The sequence below is a fragment of the Chanos chanos genome, chromosome 1 (genome assembly GCF_902362185.1).
Source record: "Chanos chanos chromosome 1, fChaCha1.1, whole genome shotgun sequence".
Lineage (NCBI taxonomy): Eukaryota > Metazoa > Chordata > Actinopteri > Gonorynchiformes > Chanidae > Chanos > Chanos chanos.
The window spans coordinates 9,215,907-9,242,210 of NC_044495.1; the positions used below are offsets into that span (position 1 = coordinate 9,215,907).

The window sequence follows — 26,304 nt, forward strand, 5'->3', positions numbered from 1 at the left end:
TACATTCTCTCTCTCTCTCTCTCTCTCTCTCTCTCTCTCTCTCTCTCTCTCTCTCTCTCTCTCTCTCTCTCTCTGCCATACACACACACACACACATACACATACTGAAATAAATGACAAAAATCCCGCACAAAAGAAATTCACAAGTCAGGTGTCTACTGGGCATTGGCACTGGGAGAAAGCACTTGTGTATAGGCTGTGTCACAAATGCACTCACACATGCTGCAGGTCGAATGAGGAAAACAGTGAGACCTCACATCACCAGGTTGTGGGAAGCCTAGCTCAGAGTTACTGACTGACACATAACTATTGAGTTCAGGAGAATGACTCATCAGTTCCCAATGTCTAGTCAAAAAAAAAAGAGAGCGACAGAGAGACTTTGTTGCCACAAATCCCCAAAAGATTCATTAACGGGGGCTCTTTCCTCCAAAATGTCTCGTTGCTGCAGTAACCTGACCCGGGGTGTCGGACGCTTCCGAGAGATCCTCCGCGCTGTCGAGACCAGGACCACGCAGAACCTTCGCATGGTGCGTTCTGTGTGTGTGTGTGTGTGTGTGTGTGTCCGTCTGTATACATTGTAATGAGTTTTGCCAGTCTGCACCTTTCTACACATGTTTATATATATACATACTGTGTGTTTCATTTGTAACTGTGTGTGTCTATATGGGTGTATGTGTATGTTTACTGGTTGTTTGTGTTGGTCTTTCTGTGCTATGTGTGCGTCTGAATATACTTTGATCTTATTAACACTGTGTGTGTGTGTGTGTGTGTGTGTGTGTGTGTGTGTGTGTGTGTAGACCATTGCCAGACAGCTTGCTGAGATCCTGCTGAGGGGGATGTGTGAACAGAGTTATTGGAGCCCCCTGGAAGACCCTCCCCACCAGTCTCCCTTGGATGATCCCCTCCGACACGGTTCTCACACCAAGGACTACGCTCTGAGCCGCCGACCCCGCATTTACTCTGGAGAGAAGTGTGTGCCTTTCCATCTGACCTGACTCTCTGCAGACCTGCCTCTCTCTATGATAACAAGTCACTCTGTGTGTGTGTGTGTGTGTGTACGCATAATAGTCACTCAGGCTGATAGACAGCAGTTTTAACTGATGCAGCACTTTCTCCTGTGTCAGCTTGGAGTAAGTTAGCAGATCAATCTTTTAAATGGAAGTGACAGCATACTAAAGAAAATGCTCATGCCTTCCCTTACTGTAAGATGGATGTCAGAGCTGAAATACAATGAAAGCATCCTCGTTTTATTCTCCCTTAATCTCTCTCTCTCTCTCTCTCTCTCTCTCTCTCTCTCTCTCTCTCTCTCTCTCTCTCTCTCTCTGTAGCCTGTTTTGTCCTCAGGAGAACACAGAGGAGGCCCTGCTATTGCTACTGATCAGTGAGTCTATGGTAAGTGCCTCACGCCCCAAAACAAGGCCCCTCAAACCCTTGGCGCCCTCTTTATCTGCAGCTTTGCCATCAGTTGTGTTGAAATTAATCGTGTGTGCTTGTGCTCATTGACATACAACACCCTAAAATACAATTATTGATGTTGTGTATTTAGAGCATATCATGTGTTTGTGTGCATTCATGTGTAGTAAGGTCTGCAGGTAATCTAGTAGTTTTATCACTATAAATGTTTCTAGTGTGACAGGGCATGTACAAATAAATGGCATTGAGATTCAAGGAATACTTGTGTTCTTGGAAGCCTTGTTACAATTAATTGGGAATACGTACTAGTTTAAATGAGACAGGAAAGGTAAGTATATATAGTATGTATTTTAAACATTCATTTTATAAATGTTCAATATGCTCTACAGAGAAATGTGTGTGTTGCTGAGACTAATGGTGTGAGTGTATATAAAATTTTATTGGGAGTTGTTGTTTAAGTGTGAGTCAGATTGATGTTTATGTGTTTTTTGTTTACAGGCAAACAGAGATGCGGTTCTTAGCCGTATCCCAGAGCACAATAACGACAGGATTATTAGCCTGCAGAGTGCTTCGGTGGTCTACGACCTGCTTACTATCGCACTGGGCCGTCGCGGACAGTACGAGATGCTCTCTGAGGTGAGGAGGACCAAATGTGCCAACATCTCAGTACGCTCTCAGGAGCCAATCACAGCTCCTCGTCCTGTTTCCCAGGCAACAGGAGTCTGTACTCTCGCCTTTCAGTATCTAAATGTAGGAGTTTTGGCAGTGGTGCAATCAATGGCCCTGTGACATTGATCGGGATGTGTTTAGAGGTTATCTTATTTGCGTGTGTGTGTGTGTGTGTGAGTGTGTCTATTAGTGCATTAGCACACTGTGAGGAGGCAAAATTGGAACAGCATTACCATTAGTTAACCCAGAGGTTTAGGCTGAGTTAATTGCATACAAGTGAATATGAAACGAATTCAGAACAGCCCGTTCCATGGCAGTTTGGACTGCAGTCTGTAACATTAAAAAAAAAAAAAACACCTGTGTTAAGCTTCGCTGAGGTACATAAGTTGCCCTGTCGCTCTTACCACACATCAGGTTGACCTTTACATGATTTCTCTCTGTCCTCCGCTCTTACCGTGTCAGCGCCGACCTCTCTCTGTGACCTCCCGCTGTTCTTTCTCTTTAATCTCCGTTTGATTGTTATGTCTGCGCTGATCCTGCACCCGCTTCAATTAAACGCTTCCCTCCTAAGCTTCCTGCCTGATCAGGTCCCCATGCCTCCGAGACGTCTTCCAAATCTCCCCGTCCTCCCGGGAGCCGGGCTGTACGCGCCGGCCTCGGAGGAGACGATCCTCATTCAGTCAAGATGAGCTTAAAGAGTTTTGTTTTTGTTTTTGTTTTTGTTTTTTTCCCCCTCGGTGAAATTCAAAGGAGACTGTTCTGTTCTGTCACAGGCTGTGTTATGCACTAAAAAGAACTTGATTGTCAGAGTCTTTGTTGTAACATCTGCATTTGTTTTATTGTATCTCCAGTGTCTAGAAAGAGCCATGAAGTTTGCTTTTGAAGAGTTTCACCTCTGGTATCAGCTCGCTTTATCACTAATGGCTGCTGGAAAGGTAAGTGAAGCAAGTCCAGCACACAGACAGTCAATAAGTTAATCCCAGGTCTCCTGTACTCACCTGCCTTCTCCTGTCTGTGTCTGTGTCTATCTGTGTGTGTGTGTTTGTGTGTGTGTGTGTGTGTGTGTGTGTGTGTGAGCAGTCAGCGCGAGCGGTAAAGGTTCTGAAGGAGTGCATTCGTCTGAAACCTGATGACCCCACCATTCCTCTCCTGGCTGTGAAGTTGTGTATAGGAACTCTACACTGGGTAAGTGACAACACATCTATCGGTACAGCTCGTCAGGAAAAACTGATCTTTTTTTTTTCTCTCTTTTTTCCTCTCTTAATCTCTCTCTCTCACATATTTCCCTTTCACGAAGATAAAGAATGTGGTCAGCCCACCTGTATTATCTTATTCAACAAACAACTCTGTTCACATGAACTCGTCGCTGCTTTTCAGATTAACACACACAAAGCTGTCTTCAAAAAGTTATAACACTCGCACACAAACACACACACATATACAGATTTTAGTCACTAATATAGACACGGATGTATGTCCTCTTTGTGTGTGCGTGTGTGTGTGTGTGTGTGCGTGTGTACATGCTTGTGTGTCTGCGTGCGTGTGTGTGCGCGTGCATTTTAGCTGGAAGAAGGCGAGCGTTTTGCCAAGATGGTGGTGGATATGGGAGAGAAAGCTTCGGAGTTCAGGGCCAAAGGTTACCTTGCCATTGGCCTGGTTTATAGTCTGAGGGCAACTGACGGTGAGTCATGGACAAGCCTGGGCTCTCAGGGTCTCGTCATGCTTTTTAACCAGTGTCCACTGTGAGTCAGCAGTATATACTGTCTTTTATTGTGTAGGTTCATTAGCGTTCTATAGGATTACATTATCTGTGTCCTCATAGCACTGTCAATGAGATCACTTTGTCCTTAAGCCATCAACCTTCTCAGATGTGATGAACGAATGGGTCGTTAATAACGTGAAATTGTCTCTCCCAGTGCATTGCTTTATTATCCTCTTCCACTCATTCCACTCTCCCCCTCTCTCTCTCTCTCTCTCTCTCTCTTTCTGATCAGCCTCATTGAGGGGTATGCAAGAAGAATATCAGAAGAAAGCCTTGGGTGCTTTTCAGAGGTGAGTCTCTCGTACTTTCTTTTCTTCTTTCTTTTCTCTCTCTCTCTCTCTCTCTCTCTGTCTCTTTCTGAGGGCTTGCTCCACTCTGCATTACTCATACCCTGTTGTAAGGGAGCTAAAGAGACCCTTCAGTTTCAGGCTAAACTTCACACTTGAGTAAAGCTCAGGACCTCTCCTACCATCCACCCGGTCTCTTAACATTTACATATATAAGCATATGAAGGTGAATGAAATGGATTATTTAAGATGAAGAATTGGCCAGTCTTATTAGGAGCTCTCATAAACTATGTGTAAATGACAACTTGGTAGTACACTGTCAACAGCAAGTAGGCGTAGGTTGGATAGAGTAAGTTAAAACAAAAACTGGATTAGGTGCTTTCGTTCTCTGAGGCGATGTATGTACCTGATTTTTTTTTTTTTTTGTACTTTTATTCTGTTTTCTTTCTCTCTAGAGCACAGAGTTTGTCTCCCACAGACCACCTGGCTGCCTTCTACCTGGCCCTGCAGTTAGCTGTGTCACGACAGGTAAGAATAATAGGACTATTCTTATGAGCCGTGTGTACTGAGGTCTAGCTCGTAACAGCATGCTAATCTATGCCTTTAGCATGCTTTACTCAGAAAGCCAGCAGGCTCTGCTCATAACAAACTATAGAAAAGCGACAGGCTCTGCCCATAGCAGACTATGGAAAATCAACAGGCACTGTCCATAATAGACTATAGTAAACCAACAGGCTCTGCTCATAACAGACTATAGAAAACCAACAGGCTCTGCTCATAACAGACTACAGAAAAGCAACAGGCACTGTCTATAATAGACTATAGTAAACCAACAGGCACTGTCTATAACAGACTATAGAAAACCAACAGGCTTTGTCCATAACAGACTATAGAAAGCCAAGGTAATACTGCCCCCTCCCCCTTTCTACAGTTAACGGCCCATGCTACCAGAGCCAGCACGACGTGTTTTCCACCACCTGCTTTTCTCCTCTTTATCGCTGTTTCTCTTTACACATCTGTCTTTTTTATGTTATGTCTTTTTTTTTTTTTTTGTCCTTCCTTTATACTTTTCCTTTTTCGTTCCACTTCACTTGATTGTCATTGCTTTCTTCCTTTGTGTCTCTGTGTGTTATCAAGTTCTAAGCTGCGCCTATTTCCCATGTACTCTCGTCCTCTGCTAGCACCGTCTCTTTCTCTCCATCTTTTGTCCTTGTCCACTTTCTGTTTTCCTCTTCTGTTTTTTTTTTTTTCTTTTATTATCCTCTCATCCTTTTTTTTTTTTTTTCACCGTCGAAAACGCAGCACCCCCTCAGAGGCTCCACTCAAACCTTACAGCTTGTCGTACGCGGAGAGGGACGGTTTCCATGGCGATAAAGGCCCAAAATAAAGAGTCAATTTGAGGACGTGGGGAGCGAGGAAAATAACGTGACACAAAAATACCTTCGCAAAAAACGTCTGATTGTTGAAACAATGAGAGGGAAATTGAATGTCAAGGGTGGATTTGCTGCGCGCCGCAGGGTTAGAAGGTCACAGTGATTTTATTTGCCCAGAGAGGAGAGAGAGAGAGTCTGAATTCTAATAACGGCTAAAGCGTCAGATACTCCGTGCGGAGAGAGAATCCAGACAACCTCGTCACCTTGTCACCCAACTGACTGACCACCTGCACTGTCTGCATCGCACACCAGCTGAGAGCCAGAGATAATTCCCCTCACACACACAAACACACACACAAACACACACACACACACTCTCATCTCCCCTTTCTACCTATGTAGACCTTCATGACAAACCTCTCTGTTATGGGCTATGTCTAGAGTAAAACTGCTTTCTGTCTCTGCCACCCCCCCCCCCCCTTTCTCTATATGTCTCTCTCTGTAGATCCCGGAGGCGCTGGGCTATGTGCGACAGGCATTACAGCTTCAGGGAGATGACGTTCACTCTCTGCACTTGCTTGCTCTGTTGCTGTCTGCTCAGAAACACTACCACGACGCTCTCAACATCATCGAAATGGCCCTCAGTGAATACCCCGAGAATTTCATGTGAGTTCCACCTCCTTACACACTCTCTCAGGCAGGGACAGGGCCGGAGCAGTCGGGGTTTACACGAGGTAAAATGATTAATTAAAGAACGACGCTACGTAATGTGCCGAAAGCTATTAAGAGCCAATCGCACGGTCAGGATGACACAAGATATTAATTTGGGACCAATTGGAGATGATGGATATGTTTGGGAATTCGCGGAGAGAGCCAGGATGTGGTTTTAGGTCAAAAGGAGATTGAATGTAAGATGTGAAATTAAACACTTGATGAATGCGTTTCTGTAAAGAGGCATGTATTTGAGATGCACGCAGACGCATACGTACACGCATGCGCACACACAAACACACACACACACACACACAGTTTAGCCAACAGTGTTTTGATATTTAGAGGCATTGGCAGAGATGCCCACTTTAATCAGCGTGTTTGTGTTTGCCCAGGCAGATTGGTGAGAGAGACGGCAGCTTGCAGCTTTAATTACACGAGAGTGTGTGTGTGTGTGTGTGTGTGTGTGTGTGTGTGTGTGTGAAGAATATAGAACACCAAACATATACCATGCAATCTCATCCTCTTGTTTGATCTAGCGTATGATTTTTTTTTTTAATTATTTATTTATTTTATTGATCTCGTCCCGTTTTCCGTCTCTCGGCCTCTAATCCTTACTCCTCTACCGTTCTGTTTGTGTTTTCTCTTTGCATCCTTACATTTCTCATAGCTTTAGCCTACTTTACCCTTAGGCTACCACAACAGAGAATTCTGTATGCTTCAGCCACTTACATAACAGAAAAAAACAACCCCCCCCCCCCCCCCCCCCCCCCGCCTTCAATCCCATCTCTCCCCTTTTTTCACCTAATTTTTCATTGGCATGGCTCTCCCTAGGATTATGTGTGTGTGTGTGTGTGTGTGTGTGTAGGTGTACACTTCTGGATGGAAGTCTGTGTGCATGTACTGTATGTTCTAAGACAGAACAAGGGATCATTTACAATAATTGTTTGTTTAAAAAAAAAAAAGGTAGATGTCTCGCGTCCAATTCCATATATGTCTGTATTCTTTCAACGATGTCACGAAAGGAAACAAAACAGAGCATCCAGTTTTCCCCTGATTACACACACACACACACACACACACACACACACACACACACAGACAGAAAGAATAAGAAGTCCCTCGCTGGGCCCCCCTGAGGGAGCATGTAGAGACATAGAAGAGATGTGAGAGTGACAGAAATATATTGTTTGCATGAAGGAACTGCACTGAGATGACTAAAGTCTCTCATCTGTCTCCACCATGGAACAGTAGGAGAAGAAGAGAGAGAGAGCAGGAGAGAGAGGGAGTATATATGGAGAGCTTGCTTCATATTAGCATTTTCCCCTCCCCCATCACCCAACTGCTGTTCTAGTTTTTTTTTTTTTTTTTTCACCATATCTGCCTGAATGAACGCCCATCGGAGGGGTTTCACCGTAGCATTTTCTCGGTGAGGCGTTCTCATTGGACGACCGCCCGCCCCGCGGGCATTTCTGACGCTCAGTGTGTCCGTGAAATACAGACGAGGGGCGTGGGGGGTGGGGGTTCGGGGGGTTGGGGGGGTGGGGACGCGCCCCGTGCCTCGGCTTGCCTTTTATCCAGGGCACCGTCGTGGACGGGCGGACCTTGAGACGTCTCAGGGTGATGGAGCTGGACCGCACGGCGCCCGTTTCCCCCCAGCCAGAAGCGTTGGATTCTGTCAGAGAGAATCCAGAGAGTTGTGAGCGGCGCTGCCTCATTTATGGTGTCTTTATTAAAACACTTAATTACACTCTCTGCTTGCTTTGGTTCTGGATAATGAGACTGCAGTACTTACAGAGAGAGCGAGAGAGATGCAGTCAGGGAGGGAGGGAGGGAGGGAGAAAAGTAGGGAGAGATATGGGGAGAGGTGAAAGACGGAAGGGTGAGAGACGGAGAGATGTTAAAAGGAAGGAGAAAAGGAGACACCAAAGTTTCAGTAAGAGATTGGGAGGTGGGGGTGAAAGGTTGAAAAAGAAGAAGAATTCCTTTTTTTTGTTTTGTTTGTTTGTTTTTTAAGATTTGTCGTTTTGTCTCTCCAGCCTTTTGTTTACAAAGGTCAAGCTGGAGACACTGTGCCGAGGTCCCGAGGAGGCGCTGCTAACCTGCAAACACATGTTACAGATCTGGAAGTCATGCTACAACCTCACCAACCCCAGGTACTACCTCACAGCCCGTACAACCTGAACATCTCTAGACTTTACCTCACAGGCGAGACAACCTCGTCCACTCTTCATGACCTCATTGACCTCATAGCGCTACCTCACAATCTGTACAACCTGATACGCTTTCTGCACAACCTGAACAACCCAAGGCTTTACCTCGCAGGCGAGACAACCTCGTCCACTCTTCATGACCTCATTGACCTCATAGCGCTACCTCACAATCTGTACAACCTCAACTGCTCTCCACAATCTCACCAATACTAGGTTTTACCTTCATCGCAACCTCAGACTGCAGCCTCACTAATCCTTTGTATATCTGCACACACACTAGCCTCCATACTCACATATCTCTGCTTTTGAGGTATTAGGAATCTGACTGATGCACTTATTGTAAGTCGCTTTGGCAAAAAGCGTCTGCCAAATACCAAATTGTAAATATCATCAAACTCTTGTACACACATTACGTTCTACAACACACTCAGAACCTGTGTCGAGCAATTAATTTTTTATCAATTTTTAAATTTTTTTTTGTTGTTGTTGCAAGTCATCAACACCTTTCAGACTGTTTTTTCCCCTCTCTTTGGTTTCATCCTCTTTTTGGTCGTGTTTAGTAATGGCATAAAAAAAAAAAAAAAAGGTTAGCCTCTGGACAGTCCTTATCATTTTTGTCAGACTATCATGAAACTCCTGCTCCTCAGGAGACCAATTAATAGCCAAACTCTTCACCAAAGTTCTGGCACCTCCTGTCCAACTAGACCAACTCTCACGGGCTCCTCAACCCAGCATAACTCAGAACTCCGAACGTTCAAAGAGCACGCTAGTTCCTAGCATGCCTCCGTTTTCAGCAAGCCATAGTGTCCCTCATAAAAGAATCCATACAGTGGTGTGGAATGCATGTCAGCCTCTGTGTTTCATGGGCCTTGTCTGTCTTGCAGTTTGACTTTTACTAGCACTACATATCAATAAACTCCTCACCGCTCGGTTAAGCGTACCGGTCAGAACGAATGACGAAGCAGTATTCTCCCACTCTCGCTCTCATTCTTGTCTCATTTCACCCCCCCCCCCCCTCTGTCTTTTACCTTTTTTCACTGTCTAGTTTTCTGACTTATGAAAACAATTAATCAATAAAGCTGTCGCCACCATCATGAAACATTTAACAGTTCATTCCCAGCGTCATTTCAGCATGTCGTCTAATGGATCACATATCTCTTGTCTTTATTTCAGGGTCTTTATAATTGAGAGGGGGGGATTTTTTTGGCTGTGATTTGAGTGCAGTGAAAGCTCATATTTTTGGTGATCATTAAAGCAGTCTGAATGGAGAGCAGGATTTCACTGGGTTTCATCAGCCGCAGACTTCAGTGGATTCTCAGATGAGATTAACACTGGTAGTGAGGCAGACCCTAGATTGAGGCTCTGTCAGCACCTGAAGAACAGAGACAGAATGTTCTCTGCCAGTGTTAGACCTAACACTATTTTATTTTATTTTTTTACTCCTTTCCAATGTGCGTGTGTGTGCGTGTGTGTGTGTGTGTGTGTGTGTGTGTGTGTTTGTGTGTGTGTGTGTGCGCGCAGTGATTCAGGTAGAGGCAGTAGTCTGCTGGACAGAGCAATCGCAGACCGGAGACAACTGAATGCCATGACTCTTCCCGACTTCAGTGACCCTGAAACTGGTGAGTCTCCTTTCTGACACCAGAGGGTGTAGTTAGAGAGTGGAAGTTCAAAGAAGTCCTATTGTTAACTTTGTTTTCACAAGCAAACACACACACACACACACACACACACGCAAGTACATCAGCTTTAGTTTCATGTGACATCGTAGGTTTCACCATCTCAGCCACACCTACATCAGTACATTTGCATGCGTTACCATGACAACTGTGACCACAGCCTCATTCAACCTCATATCACTCTTAGGTCAGGCAAGCAAGAGCTGTGGTGTCAGTACACATTACCTCCAGGCAGTTTTTCATGTCTGGGATCTTTGTTATAACCATTGGTATCCAGTGTCTCTAGTTTTATGAGATGTTAATGAAGGTTTGTCGTAAGTCACTATAACAATCTAGAACTTTCTAGCTATGAAAGTGTAACATCCTCTTAGGAGGTCTGCATGACTAATAATGTTGTTCTTCTTGGTTTGTTCACTGTTACAAAGACAAGTCCCAATACTTTCACTTTCATGCTTCAAACATTAAGATTAGGTGCAATGTCTTTTTTTCTTTTTCTTTCTTTTTTTTTTTTGTTCCTCAACTGATTTGACCTCTCACGTTTAATTCTAGTGTCTGCCTCCTCCTCCTCTTTCTCGGGGTCGGAACCCGCCTCTCCCCTCTTTCCCCTCCCTTCTCTATACCACTCCCCGCCCCCTAAGCCTGACCCCGCCCCGAAGCCCAGCGTCCACGCTTTTTGTGACCACTTCCCTCACCGACGGCTGTCCACTGCGAGTAATTCCCTGTGCACGCGTGTGCAGTCAGTGGCATGGCGTGACGACGGCCCCTGAGCCGCCAGCGGCGTGACTCTAAACTCACTGCATCGCTTTTAACTCCTCTGCCCTGTTGTCTGAGTGTGATACTCACCGCTCCGTGGTTAAAAACGTCTTCAGTGTCGATTGCATTTAGCAGTGGCAAACGCTTGAGGACGCGGCGATACTCGGCGATAAGTTGTTTACACTGAAATGTGGATGTTTTTAACGATCGGTTCGGTTGTGGCCTTTTTTTTTTTTTTTTGGACTGTTTTGAAGTCTAACGAGATTCTGTCAAACTGTCAGGGAGCATGTGCCCCTCAGTGGGGAGACGCTAAGTCCCTAATCTGCCTTAGGGGAACGGCTTGTGACGCCGGAGAGGAGGAAATGAAAGGAAGAGAAGAAAGAATGACACCCGCTATCGGCCCGCAGATTAAGAGCAGGGATCATATTCTGTGGAAATATCTGCTGCCCCCCTTATCTTTCCCTTTTCTCTCCTCTCTCAAAGAAGAAAGGACAGAAAAGCCTGACATAAGACATAGATTTTTGACAGGGCAGTCTAGTCATAGAGCCACGCTGTTACATAGCCATCTTGCCGTTGCATTATTCTCCTCCTGTCCTTTGTTATTCTCTCTCTCTCTCTCTCTCTCTCTCTCTCTCTCTCTCTCTTTCTCTCACTCTCTCTAATTATCTGTCTGTTATTTCTCTTCCTCACTCCATCACTCATTTACTCACTCATTTACTCACTCACTCACTCATTCACTAACAGACTCACTCATTCACTAACAGACTCACTCATTCACTAACAGACTCACTCATTCACTCACTGACTCACCCATTAACTCACTCACTCATTCACTCACTGACTCACTCATTCACTCACTGACTCACCCATTCACTCACTCACTCATTCACTCACTGACTCACTCATTCACTCACTGACTCACCCATTCACTCACTCACTCACTTAGTCTTTCTCTCTCTCCTCTTAAATATGTTTGCTTCTCTCCTCTGGCTGTTTTTGGGCTCCTGTAAAGGGATGTGCCAGTCTAGTCCCGGCCCCACAGTGCAGGTTCTGTCACCGTACCTGTGTACACCAGTATCTCTGCATGTTTTAAGATAGACATGACCAAAACATAACCAGGTGCCCCCCCGGCACCCCTGCAGGATGTCAGGGCATCACAAAGCTGTTCGTTTATGCCGTACAAAGACCTGGATCTTTTTCCTGTTGGCTTCATACTTTTCTGTTTTATTTAAAGAGTCAACAGTGACTCCATGTACAGTGATATTTTAAACGCAAGGTAAATACACGCCACATTTGTGTGATCACCTTGTTTAAAAAAACGAAGCACGTTTAAAATGAGTCTAAACTTTCCCTCAAGAACATGCACTGCAAAAAAAAAAAAAAAAAAAAAAAAACCATCGGGAAATTTTTCAGTTTTCGACCTCATGTCTTTGCAAATATTCCTTTAACTTTCCTTTTTCATTGGCAAGTAATGCTACCTCTTATTTTATTGATATTGGCACTCCCTGCGTACACATTTTATTGTGTTATATTTTTGCGCGAGTTTTTTTTTTTTTCTTTTGTGAAGACTTTCAGCGGTCTCTCTCTCTCTCTCTCTCTCTCTCTCTCTCTCTCTCTCTCTCTCTCTCTCTCTCTCTCTCTCTGTTTCACTGGTCTGGCCAGGTTGGCCGGACTCCACCACACATGCCGTGACCCCGGCAATTGTCACCAACAGGGTCGTGGTGTAGTCACCACCTGTTCATACAGTGTCACTGGGCTGCTGTGTATGTAGCAGACTCTTACCTTTCTGCTTTTGTCTTTTCATAGTGTACCCTTTGTTCCCGACGCCTTGTTTTTATCCCAGGGCACCTTTATAAGGGAGAGTGAGACGAGAATACGTGTGTTCACTCAACCATGCCACTTTCAATAATTAAATAGGACATATTGTTCCTGCATGCCAATCAATTATAATTTATTACCCTATCTTTAATGTCTGTCAACAAGCCGGCACGCACGCAATGGATTTTGTTTTCCTTTTTTTTTTTCTCTCTCTCTCTCTCTCTGTTTTTTTTTTTTTTTTATTGAGTTTGGCTCAGTTCCGGAGTTATCTGATCAGAGACGTCAGTCACCCAGCTTTGGCTGCGTTCTGAGGACCAATTTCCTCAGGTCTCAGGTTTACACTCTATTTATAGTGAACTCTGAGCGCTGATGACAAACAGAGGAACACACTGTTGTTTTGTGGTGTTGTTGTTTGACTTTTTATGTGACTGTTCATAAGAAACATGAGCAGGGGCTGAGACGGAACAGTGAGGCCGCCGAAAGTCAGGAGAATTACCAAAAAAAAAAGAAATAAATCAAAGAATACTAGTATTTAAGCGACATTGTGTTTTGCTGTTGTGAAGCATGGCATGTGAGTTGTCCTTGGGAACTGAAGCTCTTAGAATGAGATCATTTGAACGTGTATGCGCGCACACGCGTGTGTGTGTGTGTGTGTGTGTGTGTGTTTGCGCGTGTGTAAGCGTGTAAGAGAGAGAGAAAAGGACGTGTTTAACCTGCATGGTTTGCACTTTTGGGGTTCATGAGCTTCCACTGACACTGACGCGTCTTAACCAGTCTTGCAGCTCTTGTCAATTTCTGTTTGTTAACCCAAAGTTTGAACTGTATTCAGGCTGGCTAATGTAAACATAATATCCTAGTAAGGACTGTTACTGTGGTAATAACTGAGCAGCACTCCCAGAGCGAGAACATGTAATTGATCTCCGCATCACAGTGCTGGTGGCTGGACTTCATGTAAAGAATTGGTGCTTAGGGAGAGGCTTTTTTTTTCTCTGGTCAGGCATCACACACTGTGCCTTTTTTTTTTTCAGGGTTTTTTTTCTCTCTCTCTCTCTCTCTCTCTCTCTCTCTCTCTCTCTCTCTCTCTCTCTCTCTCTCTCTCAAGAAATACTGGGGAGCCTTCAAATGCTTTGGTTTTATGTCCTTCAATAACTGATCCCCTGGAACCCTTTTTCTATTTTCCACCGCGGTTTTGCGTCACGTTTGTCCAGAGTTTTCAGGGCGGCCGCGTCGATGCGAAACGCGGGAGCGATGGGCCACGGTACGGCTCAGCGGGGTCAGTGCTTCTCTTAGGGGAGAAATTGATCCAAGACCTGAGATCTCTGTGTGCCATCGTTTAAGTCAATAAGCAAGAGCCCATGACGTCCAGCTAGGTAGTTCCGTCTTCCCTTTCAAAACTCTGTCTTTTTTTTTTTTTTTTTTCCTCCAACTGACCGAAAATGCTGCAGAAAAGCTTCGTTTTACAACTCTGAAAGTGGTTCTTTAGTTTGGCTTATAGAGGGGTTGCAGCTGGCTGGGGTTATGGAGTGGGTTTCCACAGAAGGCTTGTTTGGATGTAATCCCCAGTGCCTTGAGGCATTAAAATGTGCAAAGGTACAATTGTCAGAGTCTCTCATGGTTTCAGTGTAAATATGCAGCGGATCTCAGAGAACGGTTCGCTCGATCAAACCCTTGGCAGAGAATTTGTCTTTTGTAGGGGATTGTGTGTGTGTGTGTGTGTGTGTGTGTGTAGGGGAGGGGTAGCAACATCAAGAAAACTGCATGTTTGCATCACAGGTCACTGATGAATTACGTCCTCTGCGTTCACCGTGTCGCAAACACCGCACACACAAACACACACAAACACGCACGCGCTTGTAATAGCACGTCTGAAGCTGTCTCTTCTTCCGGAATCTTCCGCGCAGATCAAGAGCCCAGCGACTGATTCTCATTCCGATTTTGCCTAAATCCTCTTAGCACTATTTCAGCTTCAACTTTTGAGGGAGGAAAAAAAAAAAATCTCCTCCTGCCAGACTTTATCAAAACAATCTTTTAATATGGAAGCAAATTCATCACAGCTCTTTTCTTTTAGCCCTTTTGAATGGATTCTCCTGACAGTTTGAGGATAAGAAATATTTGGGGATTTGATATAAGACTTTTTTTTTTTTTTTTTTTTTAGTTTTGTAATGATACATCACCAGGTTTTAAAAAGCCTGTCTCTATTATACATGCCACCCTTAACTCCAGCATATATGTCATGCGTGTAGTGATTTATAAATCCTATTTTAGTGTTTGTGTATGTTTGTGTAATTGCTTATGAAAAGCGTATGCGTGAGGGTTTTTTTTTTGGTAATGTCCCAAAAGAGCACTTTAAGGGGACTCTCTCGTCACCCCGTGTCTCTGTCTGACCCAGGCTCCGTCCACGCCACCTCCATCGCCGCCTCGAGGGTAGAGCAAGCGCTTTCTGAGGTCGCCTCGTCTCTGCAGAGCAGCGCACCCAAGCAAGGTCCTCTCCATCCCTGGATGACCCTGGCTCAGATCTGGCTTCACGCAGGTAAAACCCCACATCCTTCCATTTCTCCTATCAACCAAAGACTTTCATCTCCTGTTTTTTATTTCCTCTCTCACACATGGATACACTCTCATCTGTTTTCCCTGATTCTGCTTGACTGGTCCACTGTATGTTACTCAGCTTCTTTTCAACGCCCAATAAGTTCCCCATAGAAGGAATTTTGTGTTTTAATTGGCACTGTTGAGACTAATTATCACTTGATTAAGACGGTTAATTACCATACAGGAAAAAAAGTCAAAAGTATCCAGGGCCCTTGGCACAGAAGAGAAGTTAGGAGAATATGTTAGTCTTGTGTTGCATGTTAAACTATCCCTGTTTATTCGTTTGTTTGTTTGTTTGTTTGTTATGGCAAACAGCTGTGATGGTGGCTTTGGTGAGCTTTGTTAGTAATGGTGTTATATGGTGGCATTGTTGGAGGTTGGGAAATGGGTGGACAGAGTGTGTTTTAATGAGGCTCTATATTATACGAGGCTTGTAATCTCTTCTTCCTGTGAGGAGGATCGATCTGAGAGATTAGGATGATCCTCTGAGGTAATGTGTGTGTATGTGTGTGTGTGTGTGCATGTGTAATAGCATCACGTATGTGAGACCCTACACACACATACACACAGACAGATTTCCCACTAACAACCTTTTAACAACACCCCCCCCCCCCCCAACCACCACCACCACCACCACCACAAGTGGGGCTTAACATGTGCCCACGCACCGCTTTAATTTATCAATATTCTTATTTCTGCTCTTCTCAGATACTCAGCTCAGGCAATAGCATTATACCAGCATGTGTATCAAAGCACATGTAGCGCTTATTTAAGGGACAAAGAAAATGAAGACCAAACCACTGCCGCAGTAAAGCTTTCAAATATCTCCTGCTCCCTGCTCCTTCAGCCTTCAGCAGCGTCTCCCCACGAGAAAGCACATTTTTACTGTCGCCCAGCACTGTCACCCCTGATTCACCTTCTCTCCGGCCGAGGGTGCCGGCGTTGAGCCCCGCGCCAAACGTTCGGTTTGGTGGATCCACGAGACTGGAGCTGAGAACCTCTGGTTTACAACGTCAGTATACCAGACCCGCAAAGGCCACGCGCTACCCCCTGTGTGCTGGACCTGTACTGTGACCTCCTTAGAATGATATTGAACAGGCTGTTGTGACATCTGTCCAATAGGAACGGACGTTATCCATACGGTTAAGATGCGAGCGCGCTCCCCGACCGACGCGGCCCTGCCGTTTCGGTCGGGCTGGCCTAAAAAATGCTTTTAGGAGAACACAAGTATGAAAATAAGCAGTTTTCTGTTTACCTACGCACGCTTTTAACATGTGCACTCGTCAGTTTTTTTGTGCTCGTTTTAGACATTCATGTAGAGTTTATCTTTTCCTGACTTACCTCTTCTGACGGGAAATGGAGTTTTCTGTAGGAGAAGATTTCTGTCAATCTTTTTCATCTAAGGGACCTTTTATTGCTCCGCGGGGTTTGCCAGTCTGTTGCCTTAATTTAAGAGAAGTCTTTTATTTACGAAAAACACACACACACACACACACAAAATGAAGCTGCGGGCATGCCGATTTCCTGTTGAATATTTATCTGTCTGCTCTTCACCTGATAGAGATTCTCATTTCCTGACGAGAATGAAATCAAATGAAATCGTTAAGCAAAAAAAAAAAAATAACAGACAGCAATCACCCTCTCTTTTTATTCATGTATGTGACCTCACCTCTCTCTCTCTCTCTCTCTCTCTCTCTCTCTCTCTCTCTCTCTCACTCACTCTCACTCTCATTCTCTCTCTCTCTCTCTCTCTCTCTCCCTCTCCCTCTCTCTCAGTTCAGTTGAATTGACTAATTCAGTTTGCTTTATTTATAGGCATGACCGTGCCTTCTGAATATTGTCAAAGCATCCAAATAATAAAATCACAGGGAGGCTAAGCAGTAATGAAAAAATGGACAAAAACTCTCTGACCGTCTGTCTGTCTCTCTCTCTCTTTCTTTTATCTCCCTCTCTCTCCCCACCTCTCTACCTTTCTCTCTCTCTCTCTCTCTTTAGCGGAGGTGTACATTGGCATGGGCAAGCCAGCGGAGGCCTCAGCCTGCACTCAGGAGGCTGCCAACCTGTTCCCCATGTCCCACAACGTCCTCTTTATGAAGGGCCAGGTGGCCGAGCTACGGGGGAATGTGGATGAAGCCAAACGCTGGTACGAGGAGGCTCTATCCATCAGCCCCACCCACGTTAAAACCATGCAGAGGCTGGTAAGTCTTAGAACAAGCCCTTCATCCTCATTTCTGTCTCTTTAAGCCTTTTTTTTTTTTTCTTTCTTTCTTTTTTCCTCACACACAAAACACCTCACGTGATAATACACCCACTACCTCCTCTGGCTGCGTCTTTGAGGTAGAGACACTCAACGTAGGCCCAGAATTCTGCGTCCCCGGCATTATCCTCTCAAACACTGAGCTTGGTGTAGTGGAAGTCCAACCGTGACAATCAGAATGTTCTAGAGAGGGGTGTGTTTAGAAGGATGAAATAATGGAACTTTTGAATATGAATGAGTGGTCATGCTGTGCATGGCTGTGCTCTCAGGTAGGATAAACAGTATGTTTCACTACAGTTACTGTGTCATTTTATTGTTTATGCGTGTGTGTGTGTGTGTGTGTGTGTCTTTTTTGGTTGTCTGTATGGAACAGCTGCCCCCAGGCACCTCCCTCAAAACCTTACTGTTTGCTTTATCATTCCATTTCATTTCACTCTCTCTTTATCCCTGTCTCTCTCTTTTTCTCTCTCTCTCTCTCTCTCTCTCTCTCTCTCTCTCTCTCTCTCTCTCTTTTTCTCTTTGACTCTTTCTCTCTCTCTCTCTCTGGATGGGAGCAGCCCAGTCTTATCCCATAATTCTCTGCAGGATTTTGAGTCTGACAGAAGAGCTCCATATTGACACAGGATGGAGTCCAGTCTCATTTGCATTCCTCTATGATAACGCTTTTTTTTTTTTCTTGTTCGCTGAGTTCTGAGTTCTCACTTTTAACTCCCTCTCTTTTCGCACCATATTCCTTTAGCTGGCCGTGAGAGAGAGGGGGTGTTTTCTTTATATGTTGATGAATGCTTGCACCATCAATCACATTGTGGATTATACGGGAGCTGGTTGTTCCAGGACAAAACAAACTCACAGAAAGAGAGAGGGGAACAGAGAGATAAACAATATTGCATGTGTCTGTGAGAGAAAGGCAGGAAAGATACAGGAAAACATAGCTCTAATTCCAAAGGCAGAAATTCAACATGAGAGTATATTTTCACTGTCTACTCACAGTGTTCAGGTAATAGCACCCCTCCGTAGTCTGTCCTGCAGGCAGGGTTATTGTACTGTGACGGAGCTGACTGCATAATTTCATAGGTTCTTTGATCAATCAATCAGACAAAATCCATCCGTGTCGTACAGATATAGCAGATAGGTTGACTAGACAGTTTTATAGTTTTGTTTATGGTTGTGGTTATTTCAGCGCTTTAAAAATGAATTGAGAGAATGTTGTGTATTGTGATGTTCTGTTATAGGCTGATGTTATTAATCCATATGAATATGAATTTGATTAATGTGACAGGGGAAATTAGTGCATCAGTGTGACTTGGTGTCTTTTATTACAATAAAAAAAAAGAAATTGATCGGTCTGTGTAAGGAGTGTTTGTGTGTGTGTAAGTTGTGATGAACCCCAGCGGGAATCTTGCTGGCACGCTGTACCCTGGGATTTACAGTCTGTCTCTTCATAGTCCTGTACCGCACAGCCGTGTTTCCTCCCGCCAAGAGCAGCCTTCTAGAAACTTCCATCTTCCCTTCAGCCACATTCAACTAGCTCGCCCTGAGGCATTACAGACACTAACACCACACACACACACACACACACACACTCACACACACACAATCTCTCTCACACACACACACACACACTCACACACACACACACACACACACACACACTCACACACACACACACACACACACACACACACACACACACACACACACTCACTCACACACTCACACACACTCACACACACACACACACACACACACACACACACAAGCTCTCTCCAGGTCTGGTGTGGAGGCGTGAGTACTGATCTCTCAGCAGCCTTGATTCCTGTCTCCTCTCCTTCACTGATGTGTGAGATTTCTCTCTCTCTCTCTCTCTCTCTCTCTCTCTCTCTCACTCACTCCGTCTCTCTATGTGTGTGTTAATGCACTCGTTTTTTGAGGCTGTGTGCATTGGCAGCTGATGACTGACAGCGTTTTAGCTGCATGCGTGTAGACTGTGTCATGCTCCTCTGTGTGTGAACGCATGACACGGCCAGGCCGAGACGTATTTTAACGTTATATTACATTACATCTATTCAATGTAAATACATGTAAATGCATTGCATTACCCGTAAATACATAACATCTATGTTAACGCGTGCCGGCCGTCGGTAAACTGCTGTGCGGCTCTAATGGGAGCGCTGTGTTTATCGTTTGCTTGTGTGTTCTTCAGCCCTAGATGGATTGGCTCATTAAACGTGAAAGCCCTTTTTCCTACAGGCTTCTCTCTGTCCCACCAACCTCACAACGCTCTCACCAAACTGTCTCAACTATCGATATCTATGGCATTAAATGCCCTGCTACGTTTTTTGTTTTGTTTTTTCTCCTCGTGTTTGAACGATAGTAACTGCTTTGGTCTAGCTGTGCCGCCAGCCACCTTCTTATCTTGTATCTCACACGTTACATTCTCTTGTCTGGCTTTGATTTATGGCGGAGTTTTCCTCTCGACGGCTTCCGTTCACTCGCTCGTCCTTCGCTGAACCCCGTCGAGAAGGAGGTGTCGTAACCAAGGTGATGTTTCAAGTGTTGATGGAAGTGACGACGGTATGAGTCTCCTTTCGCGCCCCTCCCAAAATTTCTCCCAAAATACTCCTTCAGAAGTCTCGTTACCCCAGCGGAGCTCTCGATTTTTCCATTGCTGTTCCCCAGAGATAAGTGTGTGTTTCAGCAAAGTGCAACTTAGTGTGATTAATGGAGAGGCCTCTGGGAGCGCACACTGAAGGCTTGTGTTCTTCAGGGACCTCTGAAACGTGTGGGTGTGTGAGAGAGGGAGACGGAGACCCCGGGGCAGGTTAGAATAGTCGGCATGATGCAGACTTGTCAATCCTCCAATCAAAACTCTGACTCATCGTTCTACAAAAGTTCCCTCGCTCATCCGAAGGAAACAGTGAGCATCTGACATTTTTGGATGGAAGAAAAATCAGGACCCTGCTGATCGGGGAAAATTAACACGCGTTTACACTCTTTGCGACCAATGCCGCTAACTTGTCGCGGCTTTCAGCAGCCTACTGTTAGTCTTGTCCTCTGAGCCTTAATACAGGATGTTAGTGTCTGCAAAATGACATGTTGTTCTTCATAGTAGGTCTTTAATAAAGATAGACTCTAGGTCGAGTGCAGCTACTCATCAGTTTTTTGGTTTTTTTATCGGTTCTGCTGACAAAATCATCTCTGTGTGTGTGTGTCAGCATTTGTCACACTTCATAAAGCAATCTGCCTACATGACGTGCCATCACAGGAGCTGAAAAGTTACATCTGTGTCAGATTTGTGTCTCACGTCCTTTTTTTTATTCTTCACTTTGTAGTCTTTCAGAAAGCTTTCCTCTCTATGTCTGTGATGGTTCGACTTACCTCCACTCTGTAAACAACTCTAACCTTAGTTTTTCTTACCTTAAAACTCTCTCTCTCTCTCTCTCTCTCTCTCTCTCTCCCTCCCTCCATCTGTCTCAGGGGCTGATTCTGCATCAGTTGCAGCGGTACAGCCTTGCGGAGAAGATCTTGCGGGACGCGGTGCAGGTGAACTCCACGGCTCACGATGTGTGGAACAGTCTGGGAGAGGTGCTGCAGGCGCAGGGAAACGACGCGGCCGCCACCGAATGTTTCCTCACCGCTCTGGAGCTGGAAGCCAGCAGCCCTATACTGCCTTTTACCATCATCCCCCGCACTCTCTGAACACACACACACACACACACACACACACACACACACGAGCTCATACGCATGCACTACTCTGAACAACACAGACACGTACACTGTTCGTTTGAACTCCTACACCGTCACGTCCCCACAACTACACACAAAACACACATTTTCTCCCACTCGCAACTGCACTTTTATCCAGACACACACACACACGTTCAATTCCTCCCTCCACACCCCGAGACCCGGATCTCCCCTCCATTAATGTCACCTTGTCTACCACCCCCCCTTTTCTAATATTCTACCTATTGTTACCCCGATAATTCTCTCACCCCTGTGTGTGTCTTGTACCCTGAAGCACACACAGCATACACCTTTTCCCCACAACTACCTACAGTAGTGCTCCATAGCAAATGAGGACAGCCCTCCCCCCCCCCCCTCTCCACACACACACACACACACACACACTTACGTAATGAGGAAGACCACAAAGCTCTTCGTCCTGGCCTCCATCAAGTTCATCCTCCCCGGACTGTGTCTAACTGCGACTCAGAGCCCGAAGGTGCTGAAGACAGACTCCAGATGGTCTGAGTCGGTTGTAACCCTGTGTGACTCGATGCTGTAATCCATCTCCTCGTGGCCACACCGAGACTCTCTCTCTCTCTTTCTCTTTCTATCTCTCTTTGTATCCCTCTCTGCATCTCTGTGCTGTACTTGTGTCTTCTGTCCCCCTTTGCTGAAAGCTGAAGACTGATATTGTGATGGCCAGTCCAACTAGTGATGATGTGCCAATGAGAGGCTGTTACTATGGTGACACAGGTGAACTGACACTTAAAATATTCGATTGGCGCCGACCAGTCACGTCTTTCCTCCCTGATGATGTAATCATTGAGCGGCAGTCACCATGGCGCATGAAAACCACACCCAAACCCATTTTAGTGTGCTAGTGCATTGTAATAACTGTCATTACCAGTGATGCTGATTTGATCCTTGAATTGACTGTAAGACTGTGTGTTTGTATATGTGTGTATGTGTACGTATGTGAGTGTGTGCGTGTGTGTGTGTGTGTGTGTGGGTGTCAGTTTTGTCAGGTAGCCTTCTTGTCCAAGCGTTTGTGCATTCTGTTTGTTTGTTCAAGCACCTGGATATCTCTTCATGGACCTGCTATTGTTAAAAACGCTGTCATTTTGAAAGGTGTATATTTCTTTGTGAAAATGGACTAGTTTACAGAATATGTCTTACACTTTTTTTTTGTTTGTTTGTTTGTTTGTTTTTCTCAGAGAGGGAGGTCCCTGTTACACTCCTGATTGTGTTTTCATTGCTGTTACTTTTCATTCTGAATGCAAATAATCCCACACACGTGGTGCGAAGTCCATTCCAGTCGAGTGGGTCCAGCATCCGTTTGTGCTGAGGTCAATCACGTAGTTAAAAAAAAAAAAACTACCAAGGGTGGATGCCAAAAATTGATGGATTTCTTTAAGCAAATATTTTATTTAGTTTCTGTTTTAAAAAACAAAAAAAAAACAAAAAAGATGAACATAGTTTTTGTTTTTCACATTATCTTTGTTTTCAAACGCTCAGATTTTTATTGTTGTTATTTACAGTCGCGAGAATTTTTGAAATTTTATTTTAGATGTTAACTTATATGTCCCAGTGTGTTGTCAGAAGAGTTACGAAAGCAAACGTCAATCTATCACATGTTGTCTGTGAGTAAACTGTACTTGAAGAAAAACTGAGAAGGGAGATGATATGACTGTTGAATTGCGCTGAGAATGGTATTGTGGTATCTGGTCACATTTCATAGTTTGTTTGTTTAAATCTCCAAGCGAAATGGAGTCCCTGTGTATCCTTTCTAAGGAAACCAGTATGCCATGCCAGAAGACTGAACAAACCAGTATACCATGCCAGAGGAGTAAACAAAGCGTAGGAAGTTGTCAAATGGCACCAGTAAAAAGACAGCCCTAAACAAGACCAAACATGCATACTCAGTGACACAACTGGAGAACCTGTATTATGATGTCAATAAAAGGTTATTGGAATAAACGGTTCGCGTACGACTTGATTTTTTATTTATTTATTTATTTATTTTTTTATAGATGGACGCAGCCACATGTTGTGTAAACGGAAACTTAAAGTCTTATTCAGTTCTGTCCGCACACCCCCCTCCGCTTTAAAAATCATTCTTCTTCCGGAAGATTGGAAATCCAGAAGCACCAAAACAGCCCTCCGAGTTAACAGGTGAGAAGGACACGCGTGTGAGCACACATCAGATGTTCCTGAAAAGAGAACCCTCGCTCTGAAAATGATTGTGCAACTGGAAGCCAAGTTTAGCCTTTCAGCAGAATTATGTTGTAACTGTGAATGAGCGTTCTTCAAAAAAAAAAAAAAAAAAATCTCGTTCGGTGATTGGCCCTCTGTTTTCTCTCCGTTTAATTTCTTTTTTTTTTTTCTCCTCTCTCCTCTCTCCTCTCCCTTTTCTTTTTCATCTCAAAGTCTCATCGCGGTTCATGAATATTGTATACGCGGTTGGGTCTCCCAGCGTCTTGGTGCTGTCGTGTAATGTTTTAAAAACCATCAAAGATTGATGAAGGCTTTTCAATAGTTCACAAACACACACCAAAAAAAGGGGGAAGGAAATAAAACGAAGGAATAAAAAAAAAAAAAGATCAAGCAAAAGAAATGACAGGGAAGCACTTTGAGAAAACACATGCATAAGGGGAAAATGCATGACTGACATGGCCTAATAAAAGAGATTGGTTAATAGAGAAAGAGGGAGAGAGAGAGGGAGAGGTGGAGGAATGAAAGGAGAGGCAGAATTATTTCATGCGCTGAAGCCCTGTCTTAAATAAGCGGGTACATGCTGCCTTCTCTCCTGGCCTGGCTTTAAATCTCGCTGGGCTGCCAGGACTCTGCTCTGTAATTGAAAATTTATAGAAGTGATTTAGCAAGAGGTTATTAAGAATATTGGGAGCACTGCAGCGAGTGTGGCAGTGATATTAAAACGGCGCGTGTGTGTGTGTGTGTGTGTGTATATGTGTGTGCCCTGGGAGACTTTCTCTGTTTTCTTTCACTAACTCCCTGTTTTGTCATTTGTGAGGCTCAAAGCAGCAGTTCTTAACCGCACACACACACACGGACACACACACGGATATCAGTAACGTGTATGTTCAGATATCTCCCACGTCCTACTGTTTAAACATTTGAAGAGTCTAGAGAGGCTTCATTTTCTCACTTTGTCTCCAGTTAAACCTCAGCTCACCCTCTTCTTTAGTCTTGGATTACTTTGCTTACAGGACGTTACTTCCTCGGTCATTTGTTTCTGCGGGTTTTTGGTTAAATTGTGAATAATAGCAAAGAGGTTGTGTAACTGCACTCTAAAATGGTATGAGGGAAAACTCTGACCTGCAGTCCCCCTGAACTCAACCGTGCCGTTTCCTCGCTTCATATTTGTCTCTCTTTATGGCGTTAAAGGAAGGCGCATGAAGAGCTGAGTATTGATTGTGAGTAGGTTGTTGAGAGCCAATGCTGGCCATCACTGTACTGAAGTGACAAATTCCCAGAGCACAGGAGAAACTAGACAGAGAACGATACTGCTGCAGTTTTTCATCTGCTTCCCATCCTCCTTTTTTCTTTTTCTCTCCCTCTCTCTCTCCCTCTCTCTCTCCGTTCTCTCTGTCTAAGTGTTCCCCGACTTCTGCCCTACCTCTGGTTCTTATTTCTGCGTGCTGGTTCATCACCTTCTGTCAGCTGTCTCTCTGCCTCTTCTTCCCAACGATAATGCACCAAGGCCGACCCCCTGCAGTGACACTCACTCACTCAAGCATGCGTGTTCACCTAAAAATTACACGTTCTCCGTCACTGTTTTCCAACCAATGAAATGACTCAAAATCACTGCATAATGTTCCATCAACCAATCACAGGTTTTCCTCCGTTGTTGCATCACTCACCCCTTCCGTTCTCAACAGGGCTGGGGTTTGTTAAACAGGTTAAACCGTTATCCAAACTTTCTGTGTTAAGTTCATTTGTCCTGTTCAGATACAACATGGCCACAGACATTACTTACTCCAATAACACTGTCCATCTGGCCATAAAAGTCTGCATACGCATGTGTGTATGTGTGTGTGTGTGTGTGTGTGTGTGTGTGTGTGTGAGATGTTAGTGGTAAACTCTGTGCTTTGGTATTAGGGAACTCCTCCACATGTAGAGGCCTCCTGATGACTACTGTATCTCACCTCCTCCCCCGACCTCTTGTTCCCGTGGAGACCTGGGAAAGGTCCGGAAGGTGGGCGGACTCTCTGCTCTTTTTTGGCAGTTACTCAGAATGTTCTGGCCACATTAGTGGCATCATGGGGTTGAGACAGACTGCCCAGTCTTGGCTGCTGATGTACTCCTCCATGGCAGTAAAAAAAATACACTCACAGGAACACCGCGAGGGGAGATCAATACTAACGTTTTCTGTTTTGTATCCCGCATCTGTGATGCTGGTGGGGGGTTTTTTTTGTCCCAGATCTCCTCTTCTTTACTTACATTTTACTCACAGCTGCTCTTTATGGACATAACAGTTGTTAAATGAGCATTATTGACTGAGCTGTGGCTCTCTCTCTGTCTTATATTTTCACCAAGGCACCTTTTACATCCCACTCACTGTATGAGTAAGTAAATGTGTGTGTCTGTCTGTCTCCATCAAGGAGAGCGGTATACTGCAGTTTCTGCACGAGACTACAGGCCATTCTCGATACATTTTTAGCAACATTCCAGTATGTTGAACATATATTACTGACACACAATTAGCAAATCAATCAATCCGCAAGCTAATATTCACAAACCGCCCACCTTCTCTCTCTCTCTCTCTCTTTCTCTCTCTCTCTCTCTCTCTCTCACTCCTGCACACTGGTTCTTTTCTTTCCAGCATTAAAGCCATTGTTGAGTTGATGCTGTTACTGATAGCCTGCTCAGTTCAATTCTCACATCAGATCATTGTGTTAGAAGGGAATGAAGATCAATACATGTCCACTGGGAGTCTGCTTTGAGTGAGAGATTGTATCTGAATGATTGTGAAAGTATGTGCGTTTGTGTGTGTGTGTGAGAGAGAGAGAGAGAGAGAGAGAGAGAGAGAG

The 26,304-nt window shown here is 44.6% G+C and overlaps 1 protein-coding gene across 1 annotated transcript in view; it reads left to right on the forward strand.

Annotated features, from left to right (window-relative positions):
- Window positions 1-21,233, forward strand: part of ttc7b (tetratricopeptide repeat domain 7B) — a 32,806-nt gene extending 11,573 nt beyond the window's left edge. The window contains exons 6-20 of the mRNA XM_030776485.1: window positions 449-527; window positions 798-970; window positions 1,329-1,392; window positions 1,912-2,049; window positions 2,934-3,017; window positions 3,163-3,267; window positions 3,646-3,763; window positions 4,077-4,134; window positions 4,587-4,659; window positions 6,010-6,170; window positions 8,255-8,371; window positions 9,950-10,047; window positions 15,065-15,205; window positions 17,260-17,462; window positions 20,999-21,233. Of these exons, the coding sequence (XP_030632345.1) occupies window positions 449-527; window positions 798-970; window positions 1,329-1,392; window positions 1,912-2,049; window positions 2,934-3,017; window positions 3,163-3,267; window positions 3,646-3,763; window positions 4,077-4,134; window positions 4,587-4,659; window positions 6,010-6,170; window positions 8,255-8,371; window positions 9,950-10,047; window positions 15,065-15,205; window positions 17,260-17,462; window positions 20,999-21,220 (1,834 nt within the window). The 3' untranslated portion in view covers window positions 21,221-21,233. The remainder of the gene's footprint in view (window positions 1-448; window positions 528-797; window positions 971-1,328; window positions 1,393-1,911; window positions 2,050-2,933; window positions 3,018-3,162; window positions 3,268-3,645; window positions 3,764-4,076; window positions 4,135-4,586; window positions 4,660-6,009; window positions 6,171-8,254; window positions 8,372-9,949; window positions 10,048-15,064; window positions 15,206-17,259; window positions 17,463-20,998) is intronic.
- Window positions 21,234-26,304: the final 5,071 nt, after the last annotated feature.